The sequence below is a fragment of the Malus sylvestris genome, chromosome 13, assembly GCF_916048215.2.
Source record: "Malus sylvestris chromosome 13, drMalSylv7.2, whole genome shotgun sequence".
Lineage (NCBI taxonomy): Eukaryota > Viridiplantae > Streptophyta > Magnoliopsida > Rosales > Rosaceae > Malus > Malus sylvestris.
In genome coordinates, this window is record NC_062272.1 from 5441210 (window position 1) to 5460019 (window position 18810).

General features: G+C 37.5%; 3 protein-coding genes across 3 annotated transcripts; 1 reads left to right on the top strand and 2 right to left on the bottom strand.

Annotated features, from left to right (window-relative positions):
• Positions 1 to 4883: 4883 nt before the first annotated feature.
• Positions 4884 to 6719, bottom strand: LOC126596142 (transcription factor MYB1R1-like). Its single transcript, XM_050262633.1, has 3 exons — positions 6280 to 6719; positions 5875 to 6086; positions 4884 to 5464 (listed from the first exon to the last, which is right to left on the bottom strand). The coding sequence occupies exons 1-3, from the start codon at positions 6551 to 6553 to the stop codon at positions 4979 to 4981; spliced, it is 972 nt and encodes a 323-aa protein (XP_050118590.1). The 5' UTR covers positions 6554 to 6719; the 3' UTR covers positions 4884 to 4978.
• Positions 6720 to 12610: 5891 nt separating this feature from the next.
• LOC126596141 (protein COFACTOR ASSEMBLY OF COMPLEX C SUBUNIT B CCB4, chloroplastic) lies at positions 12611 to 14947 on the top strand. The gene is made up of 8 exons (XM_050262632.1): positions 12611 to 12978; positions 13102 to 13201; positions 13274 to 13347; positions 13578 to 13762; positions 13866 to 13936; positions 14057 to 14140; positions 14408 to 14562; positions 14767 to 14947. Exons 1-7 carry the CDS (start codon positions 12611 to 12613, stop codon positions 14501 to 14503), a joined length of 978 nt encoding a protein of 325 aa, XP_050118589.1. The 3' UTR covers positions 14504 to 14562; positions 14767 to 14947.
• Positions 14948 to 15325: 378 nt separating this feature from the next.
• LOC126596134 (glycosyltransferase family 92 protein RCOM_0530710-like) lies at positions 15326 to 17717 on the bottom strand. The gene has a single exon (XM_050262625.1). It carries the CDS (start codon positions 17345 to 17347, stop codon positions 15503 to 15505), a length of 1845 nt encoding a protein of 614 aa, XP_050118582.1. The 5' UTR covers positions 17348 to 17717; the 3' UTR covers positions 15326 to 15502.
• Positions 17718 to 18810: the final 1093 nt, after the last annotated feature.

Genomic DNA, 18810 nt, shown 5'->3' on the forward strand with positions numbered 1-18810 from the left:
TCTGAAATTCAATGTGTATTCAATCAGGATTTTAAGATAGTTTATGAAAATCCTTAGAAATCTAGGTGTATTCAATTAGGATTTTAAAAAAGTTTATCACATTACAGGTGTATTCAATTAGAATTTGATTTTAAAGAATTTGAGAAAATTGAGAAATTAGAGGGAATTGGAGAGATTTCGTAATGTATTTTGAGCATCCACAAATCTCACCTCTCCCCAAGAGATTTCGAGGGAATTGAATCAAAATTTTACATGGAATCTCTACAAATCAATTAAACTCCATAAAAATCCATGGATTTATAAATCCATTAAAATCTCTCAAATTCTCAATTGAATACACCCTCCTTAATCATGATTTGAAAATTATTCCTACAGAAAATCGGATACAATTATAGATATGATGATCGAGAAATTGAATGATTTAGATGATGAAATTTCTAAGGTAAATTATTTAACTCATCCCCAATAAAGAATATAAGTATTATTCTTTTAAGTATTGATGCAGTGAAGCTATGTTTTCCGTTTTAAGGTTTTAACATGACCAAGATTTCATTTAGTGACCACACTTTCAAATTTGACATATTTGAAAGATTAAACGTATTGTATCAACCGGTGTGATGAAATGCATATTGCCTGCAAAGTGAAGGAATTGTTTTCTTGGCAACCAACTTTCTTTCAATATCAAATATTTATCGCTGTGTGTTTTGCCAAGTGGATTACTTGATTGATTTGAGAGATCATCCTTAATAATATACTAATCATCTATAATCACACAAGAAATTGCAAGGAAATCACTCATCATTCGAACCTTGATTTTAATATTTGTTATGCGCACTAGTTCATCGATTCAGTTTTAAATGAATGATTGAACAAAAACGATTTCTAGACCTAATTTTTAAATAAAAAGAAGAAAATTAAACCAAACAAATTATATATTACAAATTACTCATTTGGTGACAAAAAATTGGTAGATATGTTTTTTTTTTTGTCAAATATAAACGGTAAAGATTAAACACCAAAGCCACTATTCATGCATTTCTTAATTATTCAGAGAACGTTTATATATATATATATATATATATATATATATATATATATATATATATATATATATATATATTACAAAATTAAACAGATCGAATACTCTGATATTCTTTTGCTAGCAAGTTGAAATTTCCAAGTTGCAAAGGATCCTGCAATCCCAGTCAGAGGACCAAAGAACAGGGACTTGGATTCTCTGCCCTCCCATTTCGGTACCCTCCCTGTGCCCTCCTGTTTTGTGTGGTCACGGTTAATCCATGCTAACATTTTATATTGTTTTTTATAAAAATAATAAGACAAAAAAAATAGTAATATAAAATATTGACGTGGTTTAACCGTGACCACACAAACAGGAGGGCACGGGGAGGGCACCGAATTGGGAGGGCAGAGAATCCAAGTCCAAAGAACATTGCGCACCTGCTGCTTTTTATCATTCGAACCCAAAAGCACCAGCAGAGCCACATTAAGGGTTACCCTGGGCTGTAGCTAAGGTTAGGTAGTTTTTGGTAGAAAATAAAATTTTATATGTAATTTTTATTAATTCTGAAATGTAGTCCATCATATATTTAGTCATTGATTTGAATTCTCTTGGTTTAATTATATAATACAATTTACAAATCATTGGTTCTTGTACATGTACAAGTTTGAATTTTTTTGAATAACGATAGTTCTTGGCTCACTTTGTGAAAATTTTCTTAAGTTAGCTGATACTGAATATGACTTTAGCCCCTGAAATTTAATTTTCTTCACATAAAACCCGTCATAAGTTTTTTACTCAAACAAAACCGCTTAACTAGATTCCACATCAGCAAATTCATTAATTATATTTGACTTTACACATTTAAAAAATTTCGATGCCCAAAACACCCATATTTGAATGTTTGATGTAAGATCCCACATCGCCCAGGGTTGAGGATCATGTAAGCCTTATATTATATTCTCATCTCTACCTAGCACGAGGCTTTTTGGGAGCTCACTGGCTTCGGGTTCAATTGGAACTCCGAAGTTAAGCGAGTTCACGCGAGAGCAATCCCAGGATGGGTGACCCACTGGGAAGTTCTCGTGTGAATTCCCAGAAACAAAACCTTGAGAATGTGGTCGGGGCCCAAAGCGGACAATATCGTGCTACAGAGGAGTCGAGCCCAGGATTTGATGGGGGCCCAGGCCGAGATGTGACATTGATGTACACAATTAGTTCCATATAGATTGTCAGAGAGAATTAATGATTTTACGAAAATAATAAATAATAAATTTATTGCCTAATATATAATAACAACAAAACATGCCTAATATATGTAATAATACATGCTTAGTTAAGTCAACAAATTATATTTTACATATAAATGTAGGTAAATTATTTCACACACATATATATAACAAAAAAACAAAACAAAAAAAACATGCTTGGTATACGTAAAAATTCATGCAAAATAATTTACCTACAAAAAATGTTATTTGATTTAGTGCACCTATTATTCGAATTTTAAAATGTTAGATTGCTTAAAAAGGCAAAATAATTTCCCCATTATATGTAAAACACATACAAAATACTTTATCTACATAATAAAGCAAACCCAATGTATGCAAAATAATGTACCTACATAAAAAAAATGTCATATCCTAGCCCGGGATCCACCACATCCCGGGCTTGACTCCGCCGTAGCACGATATTGTCCACTTTTGGCCTCGACCACACCCTCACGGTTTTGTTTCTAGGAACTCACACGAGAACTTCCTAGTGGGTCACCCATCATGGGATTGCTCTCGTGCGAACTCGCTTAACTTCGAAACTCAGATGAAACCTGAAGCCAGTGAGTTCCCAAAATGCCCCATGCTAGGTAGAGATGAGAATATACATATAAGGTTTACATGATCCACTCTCCTTGGTGATGTGGGATGTTACAATCCACCCCTCTCATGGGCCCGACGTCCTCGTCGGCATACTTCCGGCCATGGATTGGCTTTGATACCAAATTGTCATATCACGCGAGAGCAATCCCATAATAGGTGACCCACTGGGAAGTTCTCATGTGAGTTCCCAGAAACAAAACTGTGAGGGCGTAGTCGGGGCCCAAAGCGGACAATATCGTGCTATGGTGGTGGAGCGAGCCCGGGAAGTGGTCAGCCCTGGGTCGGGATGTGACATTTTGGTATCAAAGCCAATCCCTGGCCATAAGTGTGCCGACGAGGACGTCGGGCCCCTGAGGGGGGTGGATTGTAACATCCCACATCGTCCAGAGGAGTGGATTCTGTAAACCTTATATGTATATTCTCATCTCTACCTAGCACGAGGCCTTTTGAAAGCTCACTGGCTTCGGGTTCAATCGGAACTTCGAAGTTAAGCGAGTTCGCACAAGAGCAATCCCATGATGGGTGACCCACTAAGAAGTTCTCATGTGAGTTCCCAGAAACAAGACCGTGAGGGCATGGTCGGGGCCCAAAACAGACAATATCGTACTACGGCGGAGTCAAGCCCGGGATTTTGTGGACCCCGGGCTGGGATGTGACAAATTGGTATCAGAGCCTAATCCTAGCCATGGTGTGTCAACGAGGTCGTCGGGCCCCTTAAGGGGGGTGGATTGTAAGATCCCACATCGCCTAGGGGAGTGATCCTTATATGTATATTCTCATCCCGAACCTAGCACGAGGCCTTTTGGGAGCTCACCAGCTTCGAGTTCCATCAGAACTCCGAAGTTAAGCGAGTAGCGCGCGAGGTCAATCCTATGATGGGTGACCCACTGGGAAGTTCTCGTGTGTGTTCCCAGAAACAAAACCGTGAGGGCGTAGTCGGGGCCCAAAGCGGACAATATCGTGCTACGGTGGTGGAGCGGGCCTGAGAAGTGGTCCGCCCCGGGCGGGGATGTGACAAAAAATGTTATTATTTTATTCAATACTATTTTACCTATTCTTTTGTACACATAATAATAAAATGTGCCCAATATATATGATGATATCTACAAAATATATGTTATTTGCTCATCATAAATTTACATATAGGTAGATTAATTAGTATAATATATTTGATCATATATATAGTACTGTGCATATACATACATACATACATACATATATATATATATATTTGAACGTATAGTAGTACTATATATATAGGTAAACTATATATATATTGAGCTTATGGTAGTACTATATACATTTGAACGTATATATGTATATATATGTGTGTGTTAGGGGTAATAATATGTAATAAATTATTTATTCATTGTAATTAAGGTGAGTAATAATATTTATTGATTTATTTTGAATATTGTGGTACAAGTTGTAAATATTTTGTATTAATAGGTCAATTACTTTCCTACATGGCAATCATTTTTAAATTTGGGTTTTATTTGGATGTTTATTATTAGAAGGGTTTTTATATAGGAAATAAGAGTTGCAAGAGTCTATATCTAAAGAACCCTAAAAAAAATATAGTATCAAGTTTCTTTGTTTATAATGATTTAAATCTTTAAACTAACCCAACCGGTGAAAATTTTCTAGCCCCGCAATTGCCCATAAGGAACCAGACAAAAATCAACCACAAGAATCCCCACCATAGCGAGAATACTGAAATCGACATCACATATCTTGTTCTAACTCTATATAAATTAAACCCAACCATCCTGTAAAAAATAGGCAAATTAATCACCTAATTACCAAGCTACATAAAGTGGTATCAGTATCCACACACATCTTTTTACTTTGGACACACTTCTTTTAATTTTTTATCATCAGATCAAATGAATCGAAGAAAATAAAGTAAAAAACTGATGTGTAGCCCAATCCGTAATCCCTTTTGCCCCTAATTATCTCACTGATCGATCTAATCTCGGGCCACCAAATAATTCATTTCCATTTCCCACCATGCTGCATTAGCCGGCCGTATATATATAATAAACAAGTAGGACATACATGGAGTTCAAATTGTTCAATAATTAATTTAAGCAACGCTAATGATACTATCAGAGCCACTAGACATGGCTTGAAACGTAGACGAATGCGACGTCGTCGTGGGCGATTGCTCCTGGGATGGAGTCGTAGAGAGCTTCAGAGACAATGGCAGTGGGTCTCTAGTGGGTGACGATGAGTTCTTATTCTTCAAGTTAAAACCGGCCAGTTTAGAAGATGGAGGGACAACCGGAGGATGAAGTGGGATCGGACGGATGGGCTTAGTAGTTGTTTGTGAGACTTTTGTCTGGCTCTGCTGCATGTCTTGTAACGACTTCATGTTTAATCCTGATGATATCAGCTTACTTTGTATTGGTGAGCTTTCACCAGTGACAGGTAGGGCTGCCGGAAAAGTCGAAACTGGAAACCCTCCAAGAATATTGCAACCCAAATTAGAGTGTGGCTGTGGTGGGAATGGCAATACTGGTACAACTGATGGTGAGGTTTCGCCTAGATCTTCTTCCATCAATGAATTCAACTGCACACATTTAAAATACATAGTTAATAATAATCCATCGATTTAAAAAAAAAAAAGTGATATTATAAATTATTCTAATCTACGAAAAGAAAGTAATCAACCTTGGGCGCAAGAAAATGCCATGTAAAATGGTTTGGTCGTGACTCATGGCTAACAATGATATATGTGAACGTAGAAAAATTGCTACGATGTCAAGTTGATTTTAATTATGTTGTCAAGCTATAAATCTAAACCCTACATTAATGCAAAAATTTATTTTAGATTCAAAATCTGAAAACATAAAATTTTCTTTTAAAAGTACAAAAGACAAATCAAATTCATGGAAATAACTAATAGGCATGAACTAAGATTAAGGTAATTCAAAATGCTAAATTACTATTAACTACGATTATAATATTAATAGTACATACGGGGGTATCGGTGGTGATGTCGAAGAGACTAGATCTGCGGCGTCGTCGGTTATGGTTGTTGCGCCGGAGGAAGTACTTTTGAGCATGACTCGCCACCTGAGTCGGCGTACGAGTCTTCACGAAGTTCCTAGATATCCCCCTCCAATCTCCTCTCCCTACCATCTGTAAACCCACCAAGAACAGCTTGTGCTCCTCCTCCGTCCACGCAACACCTTCCCATATCAAAAACCAACCAATCCAACAATTAGTCAAGTAAAAATAATTAATTCAAAATAAATGAAAAAATTAAGATAATTAAACTCCAGATTAGATCAGCAAGACGCTTGCACATGAGATTTCAACTTCGATTTCTCTCTCTAATAAAAAAATTCAAAAAATAAGTCCACTAGTAGTAGTACTACATACCTCTCCTGCGCTCGCGGCGGTGTCCAGAGGCGTGGACGACCTCGTCGGAAGCGTAACCCGCTTCGGCGTTTGTGTCGGCCTGCTGAGGCCGCTCATACTGGGACAAGTTGTTCATGCTGACGCTCTTCCTGAACACGTTTCCCTCCGTGACTCTAACACCGAAAAGCATGATGCCGTTTTCGGCGATCGGGCCACCACAGCCTCCGCCGCTGACATCCGAGCATGTGCGGGAGTTGTGGCCGTTGTTCCCACACTGAGAGCACGTGCGAGACATGATCTTCTCTCACGACTCACACGTTTGTTGTTGGCGGTGTTTCAATAAGGCAGGCAAGAAAGAAAGGAAGAAAAAGGTAATAATCTGCGAACAGGAAATTGGTTTGTGTAATGAAAGAGAAAAATGAGGGCTGCTGTGGTTCGTATATAGGGAGTTGCAGCTCTAAACAATAACCCCGCGTTTTGCGTATATTTTAATGTTTCTCTGTACGAACATGGAGAGGGAACTAAGAGATTTCATTTTAGGGATACTTTGGACGCTGTCCTTAATTCTTAACATTTTTTTATTAAAACCTTAATGATATTTAAAGTTTGATCAAAGTCCCTTGACTTTGTACACCTCATTATATTACTATTAATATTTATATTTTTATAGTTTTGACATAAATTGTTTGATATTTTATGAGATTTATAATCCTATAAATTTAAAATCCCTCATTATAATACTATTAGAAAATGTTACAATAAAAGAATTAAAACATTTTGATTGAATAAATGGATAAAAACTATGTAAAAATAAGAAATAATAAATGGCAAAATAATGTATTCATAGTGTTAAAAAAATTGGTACATTTCACATATGTACATTAATAAAGAAGAATGGGTACATTATAAATAAATTAGGGTACATATAAAAGATTAAAAAATTATGAGTATAAATGAATTTAAAAAAAATATAGGCCCTAAAAGAAATTAATACATGGGTACAAAATAAAACTAAAAAGAAAATACTGCAAATTTTAAAAAAATGTTGCAAATTAAAAGTGGGTACAAATAAAAATATAAATATATGATACAAAAGTTTAGGCATAAAACATAAATATACCATATGTAATTTTTCTATCATTGATTAAATATACAATGTCACGTGACGGTATACACATGGGTACAAACACAAATAAAACTTAAAAAAATATGGGCACAAACAAAAAAACTAATATATGGGTACAAATTAAAAATGAAAAGAAAATTGGTACAAATTAAAAAATATTTGCAAATTAAAAATAGGTACAAACTAAAATTAAAAATACATGATAAAAAATTTAGTCATAAATATAAATATACTAATTGTAACATTTTTAACACTAAAGGAATATATTTAAAAATAAAAATATTTTATTATTCAAATAATTAATGATGTTATTAATACCCAAAGACCTTAATCAAAAATTAAAAATGAATAGGATTTTAATCAATGAAGTAACAAAAAGAATGATGTGAACCTAATTTATCATTTTTTTTATTATGCTCGTAACACTGGTGGTACATCATGCTTTATTATATAAGTTGTTCAACTTTTTAACATAAATATCTTACCACTTGTATAGTAATACGTAATGTAGCACCCCTTGTTCCGGACATACTAAAAATTCTCTTGTGGAACTCCAGGAAATTTTACTATGCACCGCTAGAGTATTGAAGTAAAATCGGACATATGTTAATTCTCCACTTTATATATTGTATTTTTTGTTAACAACAGGAATTCGAATTGAAACTTCTTTTAAAATAAAAATAAAAATTACAAAATTACTAATTATCTGTTAAACAATCTAACCTGTTATATATGTTCACAATTAGTGTCATATTAGAGTTTACATTTTTTTTTAGAATAGAAATAAAATTATATATTATGTAAGAAAACTGATGTCAGTCATAAAGTCGTTCATAAGTTCAAGTTGTATCCATTTAAATATCATCCAAGAAATCCTATGTGTTCTCATTACATATATTTTAGTTGTCTTGTTAATTAATATGTGCTATAATTTTATATTATCGTAGCTACAATAGGTATTATTGTTAATGAAGACCATATATGTAGACAAATATTTGCATAAAATAATTCAAGATAAAATTATTGTTAATGGTAAAAAGCGTTGGTGGAGGCGCAAAGTGATTTGTGCACCGTCGACTGGGCATATTCGATGGCTCTTTGACAAAGACATCGTTGTCTCAATGCCTTCGCGTTATTCAGATCGTTCGTTGGATTTCAGTCATGGACCATGGTGACGGTGGTGGGGTGGGATGTGGTTGTTGATGATAAGTAAAGCCTGGACCCCACTCATCACCTTCCACGACTAAACTTCTCTATTTAACCTCGACCTTCGTATGTGGCTACGCACCTCTTTGGTGGTGGTGGACGGATGCCCTTTTGCTTTCGATTTCCTATTTTGTCCATCACTTTCTCCCTCTTTTTGTCCTGCTTTTCTATTGGTGAGTGAGACTCAAAAGTTTGTCCACCATAAGCTCTCATACCCAACCAGGTGAGGCCACGTAAGTAATAGTTTGCACAACATGAAGAAGTTTTTCAGTCGTAGTGTAACATTTTCACGTGATATTACTATATTACCGCATCTATATATGTTCATTAGATATCGTAACTTAACTAGGTTGCATATCAAGTAGTATTTCGGTGTCACGGATTAATAATATCACTTGTCGGTGTGACGAATTCATAGGAGGTTGAGAGTGTGAGCTGATTAGGCGGTTTTACAAAGCAGAAGAGGGCATGTCATTTTATATGTGCTCTGTCTCTTTGGAAGCACGTGTCCCCAATGTGTTGCGCTGCTTTTCAAAGCATTTGATTCGTTTTATCCTTTTATCTACGTTGAACCTTTTCATTAGGTGCATGTGTTTTGTGTTCCATCTGCATCTTGTTTTCTTCTGCAATTTTTCTGCAGTCACATGCAGTGACTCGATGTGTACGTGGAGTTAAGGCAGTGCAGCGGCGGCTGCAAGTGCAACTTTCATTCAACACCCAGTTTCTCCAACAGTTAGTTACATATTGTGACTTTTGTTCCTAGCTTCCTATTTTGATTATTCAGTTTCCCCAAACTAAAAATCAATAAAAACATGCATATCACGATTGGATATAATATTTGTGCATCATAGTGCATGCTCGATTCTCATCGATCATCAAATATTTAACAATTTAAATCACTAACGTTATCGTTTGTTGAAAAAAATTGTATATAATAGTTGAGTTGATTAATTCTTTTTTACATGGTTTACAATATGAACAGAAAAAAGGACTCAACCTTAGCATAATACATGCATATATATAATCAAGCTTTTCTCTCGTATTGCACAGAAATTTGAACCAACAGTTTTAACTATAAAAAAAAAGGCTCTTAAATTAGCCTCAATAGTTAAATAAAAGTCTATATTACTGATCATGTTATCTAAACAAATACGAGGAGAGAAGTACACAATTAAAAACCAAAGTAATTGAAAAAACAGAAGAACGAAGATAAATAATTATGATGACTATTATTTAAAGAGATCTCCTACCGTCCAATCTGTTGACTGCACTACGCAGTCATAAAATAATTATGTTCTCATGATGATAGACCTTGTTCTCACGTATATCACGTGCTAGAATTAAAATATCAAAACCCTAAGCAAGAAACAGGCAGCTACAATATCTCCATGACTCTCGGAGTTAGCCCTCCTAAATCAAAATCAACTAGCTAATAATAATTGCTCCGTTGCAGACCTCAACTTAATAATTGCTCTTCATCTAAGTTTGAATTTCCTATTTGTAGTTTAGAATTATATCGCTCGAATAAAAAATAGCTAATGATAACTTAAACTTTTATTTATTTCCGTAGTTTTAGTTCATAGTTAATAATTTATTATTATTATTTTTTTACAACGATATATTTATACTAAAAAAATGCGAGAATTAGTTGGAACTCGCCATATCCGAGAATCGAATGTAAAAACGCTCACCCACAAATAAAAAAAAATCATTAAATTTAGTACTAAGTGCAAATAAATAAACAGGCAATAAGGCACAGAATTGTACTGGTGTAGCTTGTAGGGTGAGCAATGGTCCTAATCAAACGAAGACAAGGAGCATCTGATATTACATATCCTAGGAGAGATTTTTCAGTGTTATTGGTACACCGGGTAGTACATGTCACTAAACAAATATGGTGGGATGTATGTGCTAAAAAATTAATAACTTAAAAAATAAAATTTCTCACAATTCCTATTAAAACACATGATGGACTATTTGTGTTCCCGTCACAATTAAAATTTTCTAATCGTTTGGATAAGTTTTTCTGACTTTGATTGGCCATTCAATCCACTGATTGGTGTTTGGTATCATATTTGATGGGACAACATGTCTTGAGATTGGCTAACAACAGCATCGGATAAAATGTTTTTCTAAAGCCACCATAGATCAACCGCAGCGATCGATGCCTTCAACCTAACAAATTAGATTGGATTATTGGTCAAAACATCTTTTTTATTTCTTTGTAACTTGTTTTTCCATGTAATTTGCAATTGAAAGTGAAGGTTAAACTAAACCATATTCTCTTGTTGATAGCTTATGTCCGTGTGAAAATTTTTGGCAAATGAAAGCTAAATTCGAGCAATTATTTTGGTGAATTGCTTATGTGCGTGTGAAAATTTATTATTGCTTAGCTTTACACGTGCGATGATTTCTTACCACCTCGTCAAAATTAAAAATCTCATGAGCAACTAACCTAAACAAAATCTTTGTAAAACATGAACATGATTACGAAAAATTAATATGATCAATATCCATCACAAATTACAGAAAGCTCTATAAAATTAATTGGCAATGATGCATGTGTTGTCTAAACTAGTTTAATTACTTAACGATAAGGAAACCCTAACCATACAAACTAATACTGTCAAGCTAATTTAGAGTTAAACTTCCTTAATCAACTGCTAATTAACTACACGCATTACCATTGGATTCGTTGCCGTTCATTTCAAGAAATAGTTGTGCAGTTCAGATAGCTTAATTAGCAGAAAAACAAGAGGAATACCAGTGTACGGATGGCCATGGTTTGATACTTGGTGCCGAGCAAGTCTGCAACATCATGCCGGACGTAGGCCCTACAAAGTATGAAAATAACGTAACGTAGAAAAGGAGTTATAAGACCAAAACTCTTTTCAAGTCTTCTGTCCAGTTATGTCCCCAGATTTCAAGAGGGCCGACCTTTTAGATATTGAAGTTTGACCATAAACGTGTTGATCCACTCCGAGGGGGAGTCTACGGCTCTCATAGTTTTGCATGTGCATGAGGATATATTAATATGACAATGTACGCCCATCAATATATATACACCCAAAGCTGCAAGATAACAACTAGGGAATCGTGCATTGATTCGAAGAGCGATGATATTTTGGACGGTTTGATAACTATTTCAATTTTTAATATTTTAATATTTAGTTTTTGTGTTTAAAATAGGAAAAAATATATGAGGAAAACGTGGTTGGAGAAGGGTGAAGCGGAATGTGATAGAGAGATGTAGAAGAAATATATACAAAATGAAAACCACAAACAAAAAACAGAAAACTATTTTATATTAGTTTTATTTTTAACGTTCTGTAATCATTCATTATTCGTTTCTTCATCTTCCTGCCACTACCTTCTTCATTTTTTATTCTCCCAACTTTCCCTTTATCTCAAAATTAAAAACAAAAAACAAAATAATTAAGAAATATATTTGTAACTATGTTCCAAGACATCTTCTATCGCCTGGTATGGTAAAAATAGCTACAACTAATGGCATCGTTTGGTGGAGTAGAATGAACAAAACACTATTTTCAAGGTACGGCAAAAGAAGAAATAAAAATTTGTGACCAAGTTAGAGGTAGAAGAAGAATTACTCAAGAAGAAAATCAGTTCATTTCAATTCTCCTCAAAATAATAGGACTAGAAAGGAGAAATTCTTTAATGTCTAAACCTCTATTAATCTCCTCAAAATGAAAAATCATTATTTTCTATCGTTGATGCGCCTTAAATTTTGAGATATATTATTCTAATCCAGTCCTTTATACCAAACGGGAAAGATTTTCTATCGTTGATGCGCCTTAAATTTTGAGATATATTATTTTAATCCAGTCCTTTATACCAAACGGGGAGAATGTTTCAAAGTTGGAATTATGGGCTCGTGACGAAAAAATGGGTTCAATTATGGGCCTAGTTAAAACCCAAAGTTATAGTCCAAGTCCACAAAGATTGTCCTAAAGTCAACAAAAGTCACATATCTATGTCCTTCATGCCTAAAAAGGTACAATGCAACGAATTCAACTAAACGACAGGCCGTTTCCAATCCAAAGCAAAATATCAAATATCAGCGCCACGTCACCTATTCCACAGATTTCGATGGAAGCGGGAAGCCTTCTCCGCGGTCCAATTCCATGGACTCCAAAACGCCCTTTCCGACGTCGTCTCGTCCCCGCTTTCCCGCGCAGCATCAGGGCTTCGAATTCAGACACTCGTTACAGAGGCCCCAAGCCCAAGAGAAATTGGGTCGCCGATTGGGTCTCCAACAACGACGACGCCGCTCGGAGCTTGCCGATATACGCGGGCGGCGCCTCCCTCCTGGCCGTCCTCTTCAACCGCACCGTTTCGGACATCGCTCTCGTCGCTGACGCCAGCAGGTAAGCAACGCAAACACATTTCTATCTGCTTAATTACAACCACTGCTACTTCAATGCAATTTTCAGAATTTTGAAGCTTCATTAGTGGTTAATTAATCATGTGAAATTATGTTTAATTTGTAGTTCACAGTCCAGAGCTGATTTATTGACGTTGGGATTGGCCGTGACCAACATACTAGCAGGTTTGGTGTGGCTGTCGATCAGGCCAAAATCTATATCTAAGGTCAGAAAATTAGCTGATTGATCACATTTTTTCAAATGAATTAGTGCTAATATGTTTAGGGTTTAATTTCAGGTGAGTCCGGAAGGGGTCGAATGCGAGCAGATGCATCCGAATCTTCCCAAGACTCTACTTTCTGAGTTGTTGTGGTAATGCATTGGCATAGCAATGTTGATACCCTTTTCGTCATCGTCCGCAGTTTCATGTGTTTTCAATTCGTAGCGCGAAATTCTGTTTTATAAAGCTGAAACCAAAACCTTGATGTTAAGTAAGAGAGGGGGAATGTAGGTTATTTGTTGCGATTGGCGGATTAAGAACTAAGCACTTTGCTAATCTGAGTATGGCTGGTTAATTGTTGTTTTTCGTTACTTATTTTCAGGGCATGGGAGTCTCTCTCAAGCGTGACATGCTGCCGGTGTCTAGTTATAGTTTATGATGGCAGATGTATCCTTCAGATTGGTTTTGCAGCTGAATCTTCCAATGGTGATGGAAAGGCTGCGGATGTGGATGCTGATAAACTGATGCAAGGGTCACTCTATCGAGGGGTTATGAAATCAGGAGTTCGTAAGTACCTGCCAACGACTACATGTTATCTGTCTAAGTTCTTCGACATTTTTCCATGTCACAACTCACAATCTAAACAAGACTGCCATTCTGTTTTCTTCAGAGAGCTATTTGGCCAACCTATATCTTTACCCTGGGAAATCCGAGCTACCATTTCTGCCTTCAAATACGCAGGTTTAGTTCCGTCTGTTGTTTTATATACATTATTCTTAGATTCTACTATTCTGTGCGTTTAGAATCACCGCGTATATCTGCATTTTAAGGATTGCGAAACACGATTTCCAACTTTTTCAGGCAGTAATATTGCAGCCACTTGGAGACAAGGGGATTGCAGTAATTGGTGGCGACACAGTTCGAGGATTCACATCGTCTGATCAGGTGTGTGCCCATTTTTATTTTGAAAATTTTGAATTTGTCGATTGGTGGTAACACTGTTTGACAAAGGGCCTATTGCATAAAAGATAATGTTCCTGAAGTTTTCCTCTTTTATCTATATCAAAGTGTATAACAGCAAACATGCATTCTGCAGAATGAAAAATATATAACGTGTGACCGGTTGATCAAACTCGTTGGCATAATCAATCAATTAGGCTCCGTTTGTTTATATTTATCAAGTTATTGCAATAACAGTTGAAATGGTAACAGGCATGGATTTCATTAATTGGAGAGAAGCTCGATTCTACGCTATCAAAATACGTGGATAACCTCCCGTTGGCTGTACAAGATCCAGTTTTGAAGTAATTAAACTGTGAGGCTTAATGATCGTATCGCCTTATGCAACCGCTGTAGCCTTTAGCCAGGTAATTTCTCATTTTTATTTTAACAGCATCGCATAGCTTATAATAATTTTTGAAATTATTACCCAATATATGGCCACAAAGTTTGTCAGAGGCTTTCTCAAAGAGAAGCAAGCAAGACTCCATAATTTCAGCACAAACTGCTCATGCCCAACCGCGCGACGTCTCTCTCTCTCTGAATTACAAGATGTTTATTTTCATGTTTAGGTTCCTCAAGCAACAGCTTATCGTACAGAGGTTAACGTACAGATGATTCTTCAGAGCTGCTTGCTGGGAATTTGTACAAAGCGGACTCTTCAGAGCTGTATCTAATTCTAAACTCAAAACCGCACTTTTATGACTAATGCACGTAATTTTGCTCGATTTATATAGTAAGAATGTTCAGTTAGCTGAGTTGTACTTGCGTTGTGGTTTTGCCTCCAATTTGCCTGCTAAAACATTTCCAAATTCATTTGGATAACTCTAATTCAAATCCCCGTCTGTCTCTCTTGAGGATTGATGCGGAGCTATAGTTGTTGCAGCTGTTGAATTCAATTAGTGGTTTAAATTAAATTTTGAAACGCACCCCTTTATTTGCTTTTGAAACATAAACCATTATTTGCTTTTGTCAACTGCTGCATCTACAACTCCACACCAATCCGTAAGAGAGACAGATGGGGTTTTTTCTCACCTTTTCCATTTGATTTACACTTGGAATTTAATGTTCCCTGCGATTACTTTTCCTTTAAATGACATGAAAACAAACAATAAAAGGACACACTGGAGAGGAAAAAATCCGTAGTCCATTTTATTTGATTGGGAAAAATGAATTTGTATACAAGCAAAGGAAAAATTCATTTGATATTGTCACAAAATTTACACTCTGAGAATCCTGTAATTAATTCGATTCGTGTGTAAAACGTGTAAAAAAAAGAATGGAAACAAATGGGCAGCTCTGTGTGATTTACTCTGCAGAAGTAAGAGACTTCTTCTCCCATGGCAGCAACCTAGTTACAGGATCAGCAAAGTACCCCAAAACAAAGTCCTTCAACCCGGTGTCCCACACCTCACAGAACCTCAGCCGCCAATTGGGCGGCTCAACCGCCTCCGTCCCCAGCCCCGGGGCCCTATCTTTCGACCCCTGATTCTGATCCTCCTGCCAATCCACCACGTACGTCGCCACCCGCCTGAAAAATTTTGCCCTGAAAGTCTCCCACACCTGGTACTTGTAGTGGTTGATCACCGCGATTCCCTCTGGAACACTGAGGTACCTGTACCCCTCTCTCAGCCGGAAATGGTGCACCACATTGAGCAGAGTCACGTCGAGCAGCTCCGTCCGCACGATCGACTTGTGCCGCTCCGGGCTCTGCAGCCGGCATGTGTACCCGACAGTGACTCCCTGCGGGGGTTGAGAGCTCAGCCCGGACGGGCCGAAGCTGTGGCAATCGGTTCTGATCTCCGCAATGGTGGCTGAATTTGAAAAATTTGAAACTAGTTTTCGCAGCGAATTCTCCCCCGGAACACCATAATCTCCTCCGCCACGGTGGAAAGCGAGCGGGAAGTAAAAGAACTCATCCACGTCAAAGAATCCGACCCAATTGCATTCGTCTTTTGCTCTCAAAGCGCAGTGGGAAAAGCCTGCTTCTTGGGTTTTGATCCACGGCCAGCTCTGCCTGCTGACATTGTAGTCCTGCGAATCGAGCTCTCGAACGACGTCTTCGATCCCGTCGTCGCTGTTGTTGTCGTAGATGAACCACCGCTCGACGCCGAGCCACGAGTGGTACATAATCCACTCTTTGATCGCCGGTGCTTGGTTCCACAGCATTGTGCACACACAAAGCTCATGCTTCTTCGGATTGGATTGGACTGGATGGGATTTGGAATTGTGAATTGTGGCTACAGAAGGCAGAGTGACGTGGACTGGAGCTCTGGGGTGGCCGGTGTTGTATCCGATAGTGACCCGGATTCCGTGGGCCTTATCCGGATGGTTACGGATAGTGCGGGGGAGGAGGCACCGGACGACTTCCTGAGCGGCGGTGACGGCTTCGGTGGTGAGCACAAAGCCGCTTTGTTCTTTGTCTTTGTCCCAATTCCCCAATCCGAAGTGGCAGCTGAGCCGGGTTGGATCCGAATTCTTGTGCGGTCGGAGGTTCAGCCCCTTAACGAACACAACCGCCGTGTCTCCGTCAATAACCGCCTCATAAACCACCTTGTCCCATGGAGAAGCCGTGCCGTTTGTCGCAGCAGTCGTATCGTAACTGCCGCGTCGTCGCAAATCAACGGCTGTGGAGAAATTGAGCGGCGGCAGCGGACACCGGACGATGGACCGGAAGTCATCGTAGCTGTCGGTGGATAAAACCGGTCGAACCGCAAAATCCAGGTGCTGATTCTTTTCTTTATCTTCAAGAATGTCGTCATCCGAACCGTTGAACCGCTTGTGGTAAACGCACTCCAACTCGTCGTTTTGGCGGAACCGATTGGGCACAATGAGAAGCACGTGATCGGGAAACAAGATTCGATCTTGGACTCGAAACGACGGCGGCGACTCTTTGCTGTGCTTACTGTGGGCAGCGAAGGACTCGAGTATCGAGTTGCTGGCGGTAGAGGAGAGGAGGGAGAGGGTGGTGGAGGAGGCAGTTAGGACTGGCCGAAACGACGCCGGGCGGAAGCGGCCGGAGGATACGAACAGAAGGAAGATAAAGAACGAGAAGCAGAGCACCAAGGGTCGTCTCAGTGACAAGTACTGCTTCGCCTGTAAGTAGGACCGCCCCATGCGCTTCCGCTTGCGGCGCTGCTCTGACGAGTCCATGATTGCTAAAAACGGACAGTGTGAAAAAAGTCCAAAAAAGCGGGGGGAGGGGGTGGAGAATAATTAGTGGGTTTTGTAGATCTGCTACCGCCGACAAGTGGGTATTATGGAATTTGGGAACTTTCGGGGGAGGTTTTAGAGAGAGAGAGAGAGAGAGTCTATAAGGGCGGCTGGTGGTGGTGGATGAGGTGTCAAATGGGTAAGGCTGCTGGTGGAGGAGATGGTGGAGGATTATGCGATTAGTCTGTCGACGTTGATTAGTTAAAGGGATTTTTTTGGCAGGAAGAAGACTTGGGGCGACCGAAATTATTGGGATTTGAGGTGGACGCTTTTCGGGGGATTGATTTGATTTTCTGAGGGGAATATGAATATTGTAATGTATTTTGTAATAACATATGGCGTGAGGTAGAAGACAGGCGTCCATGGAGGTTGCTCAGAAACTACACATTTTATTTATCTTCTTGGATAAAAAATTAGGAATTTTAACGAAAATATTTCGGTATTGTTTACTTTTAACGAAAAATCACATTTTTACACTAAAAAATCAATCATAGTACTATTCACTTCAACATTTATTTCGTCTTTATCGTTAAAAGTCAAAATTTTCAAGCCATTTCATTAGTTTTCCTTAAAAAATTAAGTTGATGATTGACTATGAAGGACATACATATAAGTATAGTTAGGCGACTTGGCACTCCGTTTCGTTTTTGTTAGAGAAGATTCTGATTTTAAAATTTTGTGAATGAGAATTGTTGGTCGAAAGAAGAAAATATTGATGTTCTATTGACCAAAAACCGAAATATTAACAATGTTTTACCGTCTGTTCATTCATTTGCATATCTTCTATTTAATTGGGTTACGAACAAATGAAAGTTATTACCCAATAAAACAGTATTGACTTAAGATACTCATAATCCATAAGATTATGTTTATATAAGTGGAATACCTTATTTGACACTAACCGAATATGTATTCCATTTGGATTGAGGAACTATAAAAGCAAGATTTGGATTCCACAAGACTAAATGTATTTTAAATTTTCTTAAGAAAACTAACTAGTACTGGATTTAATGTATTTTAAAAAACTGTATGCGTTGTCAAATATGAGAGATTTTTCAGAGTACTTAGAATACGGGACGGAATGCAACATATCGTTAAACAATTGGATGGTTACTTGAAAAACAAATTTTTCTCCAATTATGTTATGACATGCGATGATCCGTCCCGTATTCCGGATACATTGAAAAATCTCTCGTCAAATAGATTTGAAATGACTATATGCATTAATTATTTAAAATCCCGTCAAGGAGGATTTTATCTCCATTGTAATTGAGAATGACATGATGAACAAACCCGACACCAAATATAGGTACATTCTTTTTCGTCGACCAATTTCAACATCATATTCGCAACCAATTAAATGCAAAATTGAAATAATATAGAGAGAATTATACGCAAACTAA

Coding starts and splice junctions, on each gene's coding strand:
- LOC126596134 (XM_050262625.1), bottom strand. CDS start 17,347: ATGGACTCGTCAGAGCAGCGCCGCAAGCGGAAGCGCATGGGGCGGTCC.
- LOC126596142 (XM_050262633.1), bottom strand. CDS start 6,553: ATGTCTCGCACGTGCTCTCAGTGTGGGAACAACGGCCACAACTCCCGC. Junction 6,087..6,279: donor CCGCCGCGAGCGCAGGAGAG/GTATGTAGTACT, acceptor TGATATGGGAAG/GTGTTGCGTGGACGGAGGAG. Junction 5,465..5,874: donor ACATCACCACCGATACCCCC/GTATGTACTATT, acceptor AAATGTGTGCAG/TTGAATTCATTGATGGAAGA.
- LOC126596141 (XM_050262632.1), top strand. CDS start 12,611: ATGCAACGAATTCAACTAAACGACAGGCCGTTTCCAATCCAAAGCAAA. Junction 13,763..13,865: donor GGTTATGAAATCAGGAGTTC/GTAAGTACCTGC, acceptor TGTTTTCTTCAG/AGAGCTATTTGGCCAACCTA. Junction 13,937..14,056: donor TTCTGCCTTCAAATACGCAG/GTTTAGTTCCGT, acceptor CAACTTTTTCAG/GCAGTAATATTGCAGCCACT.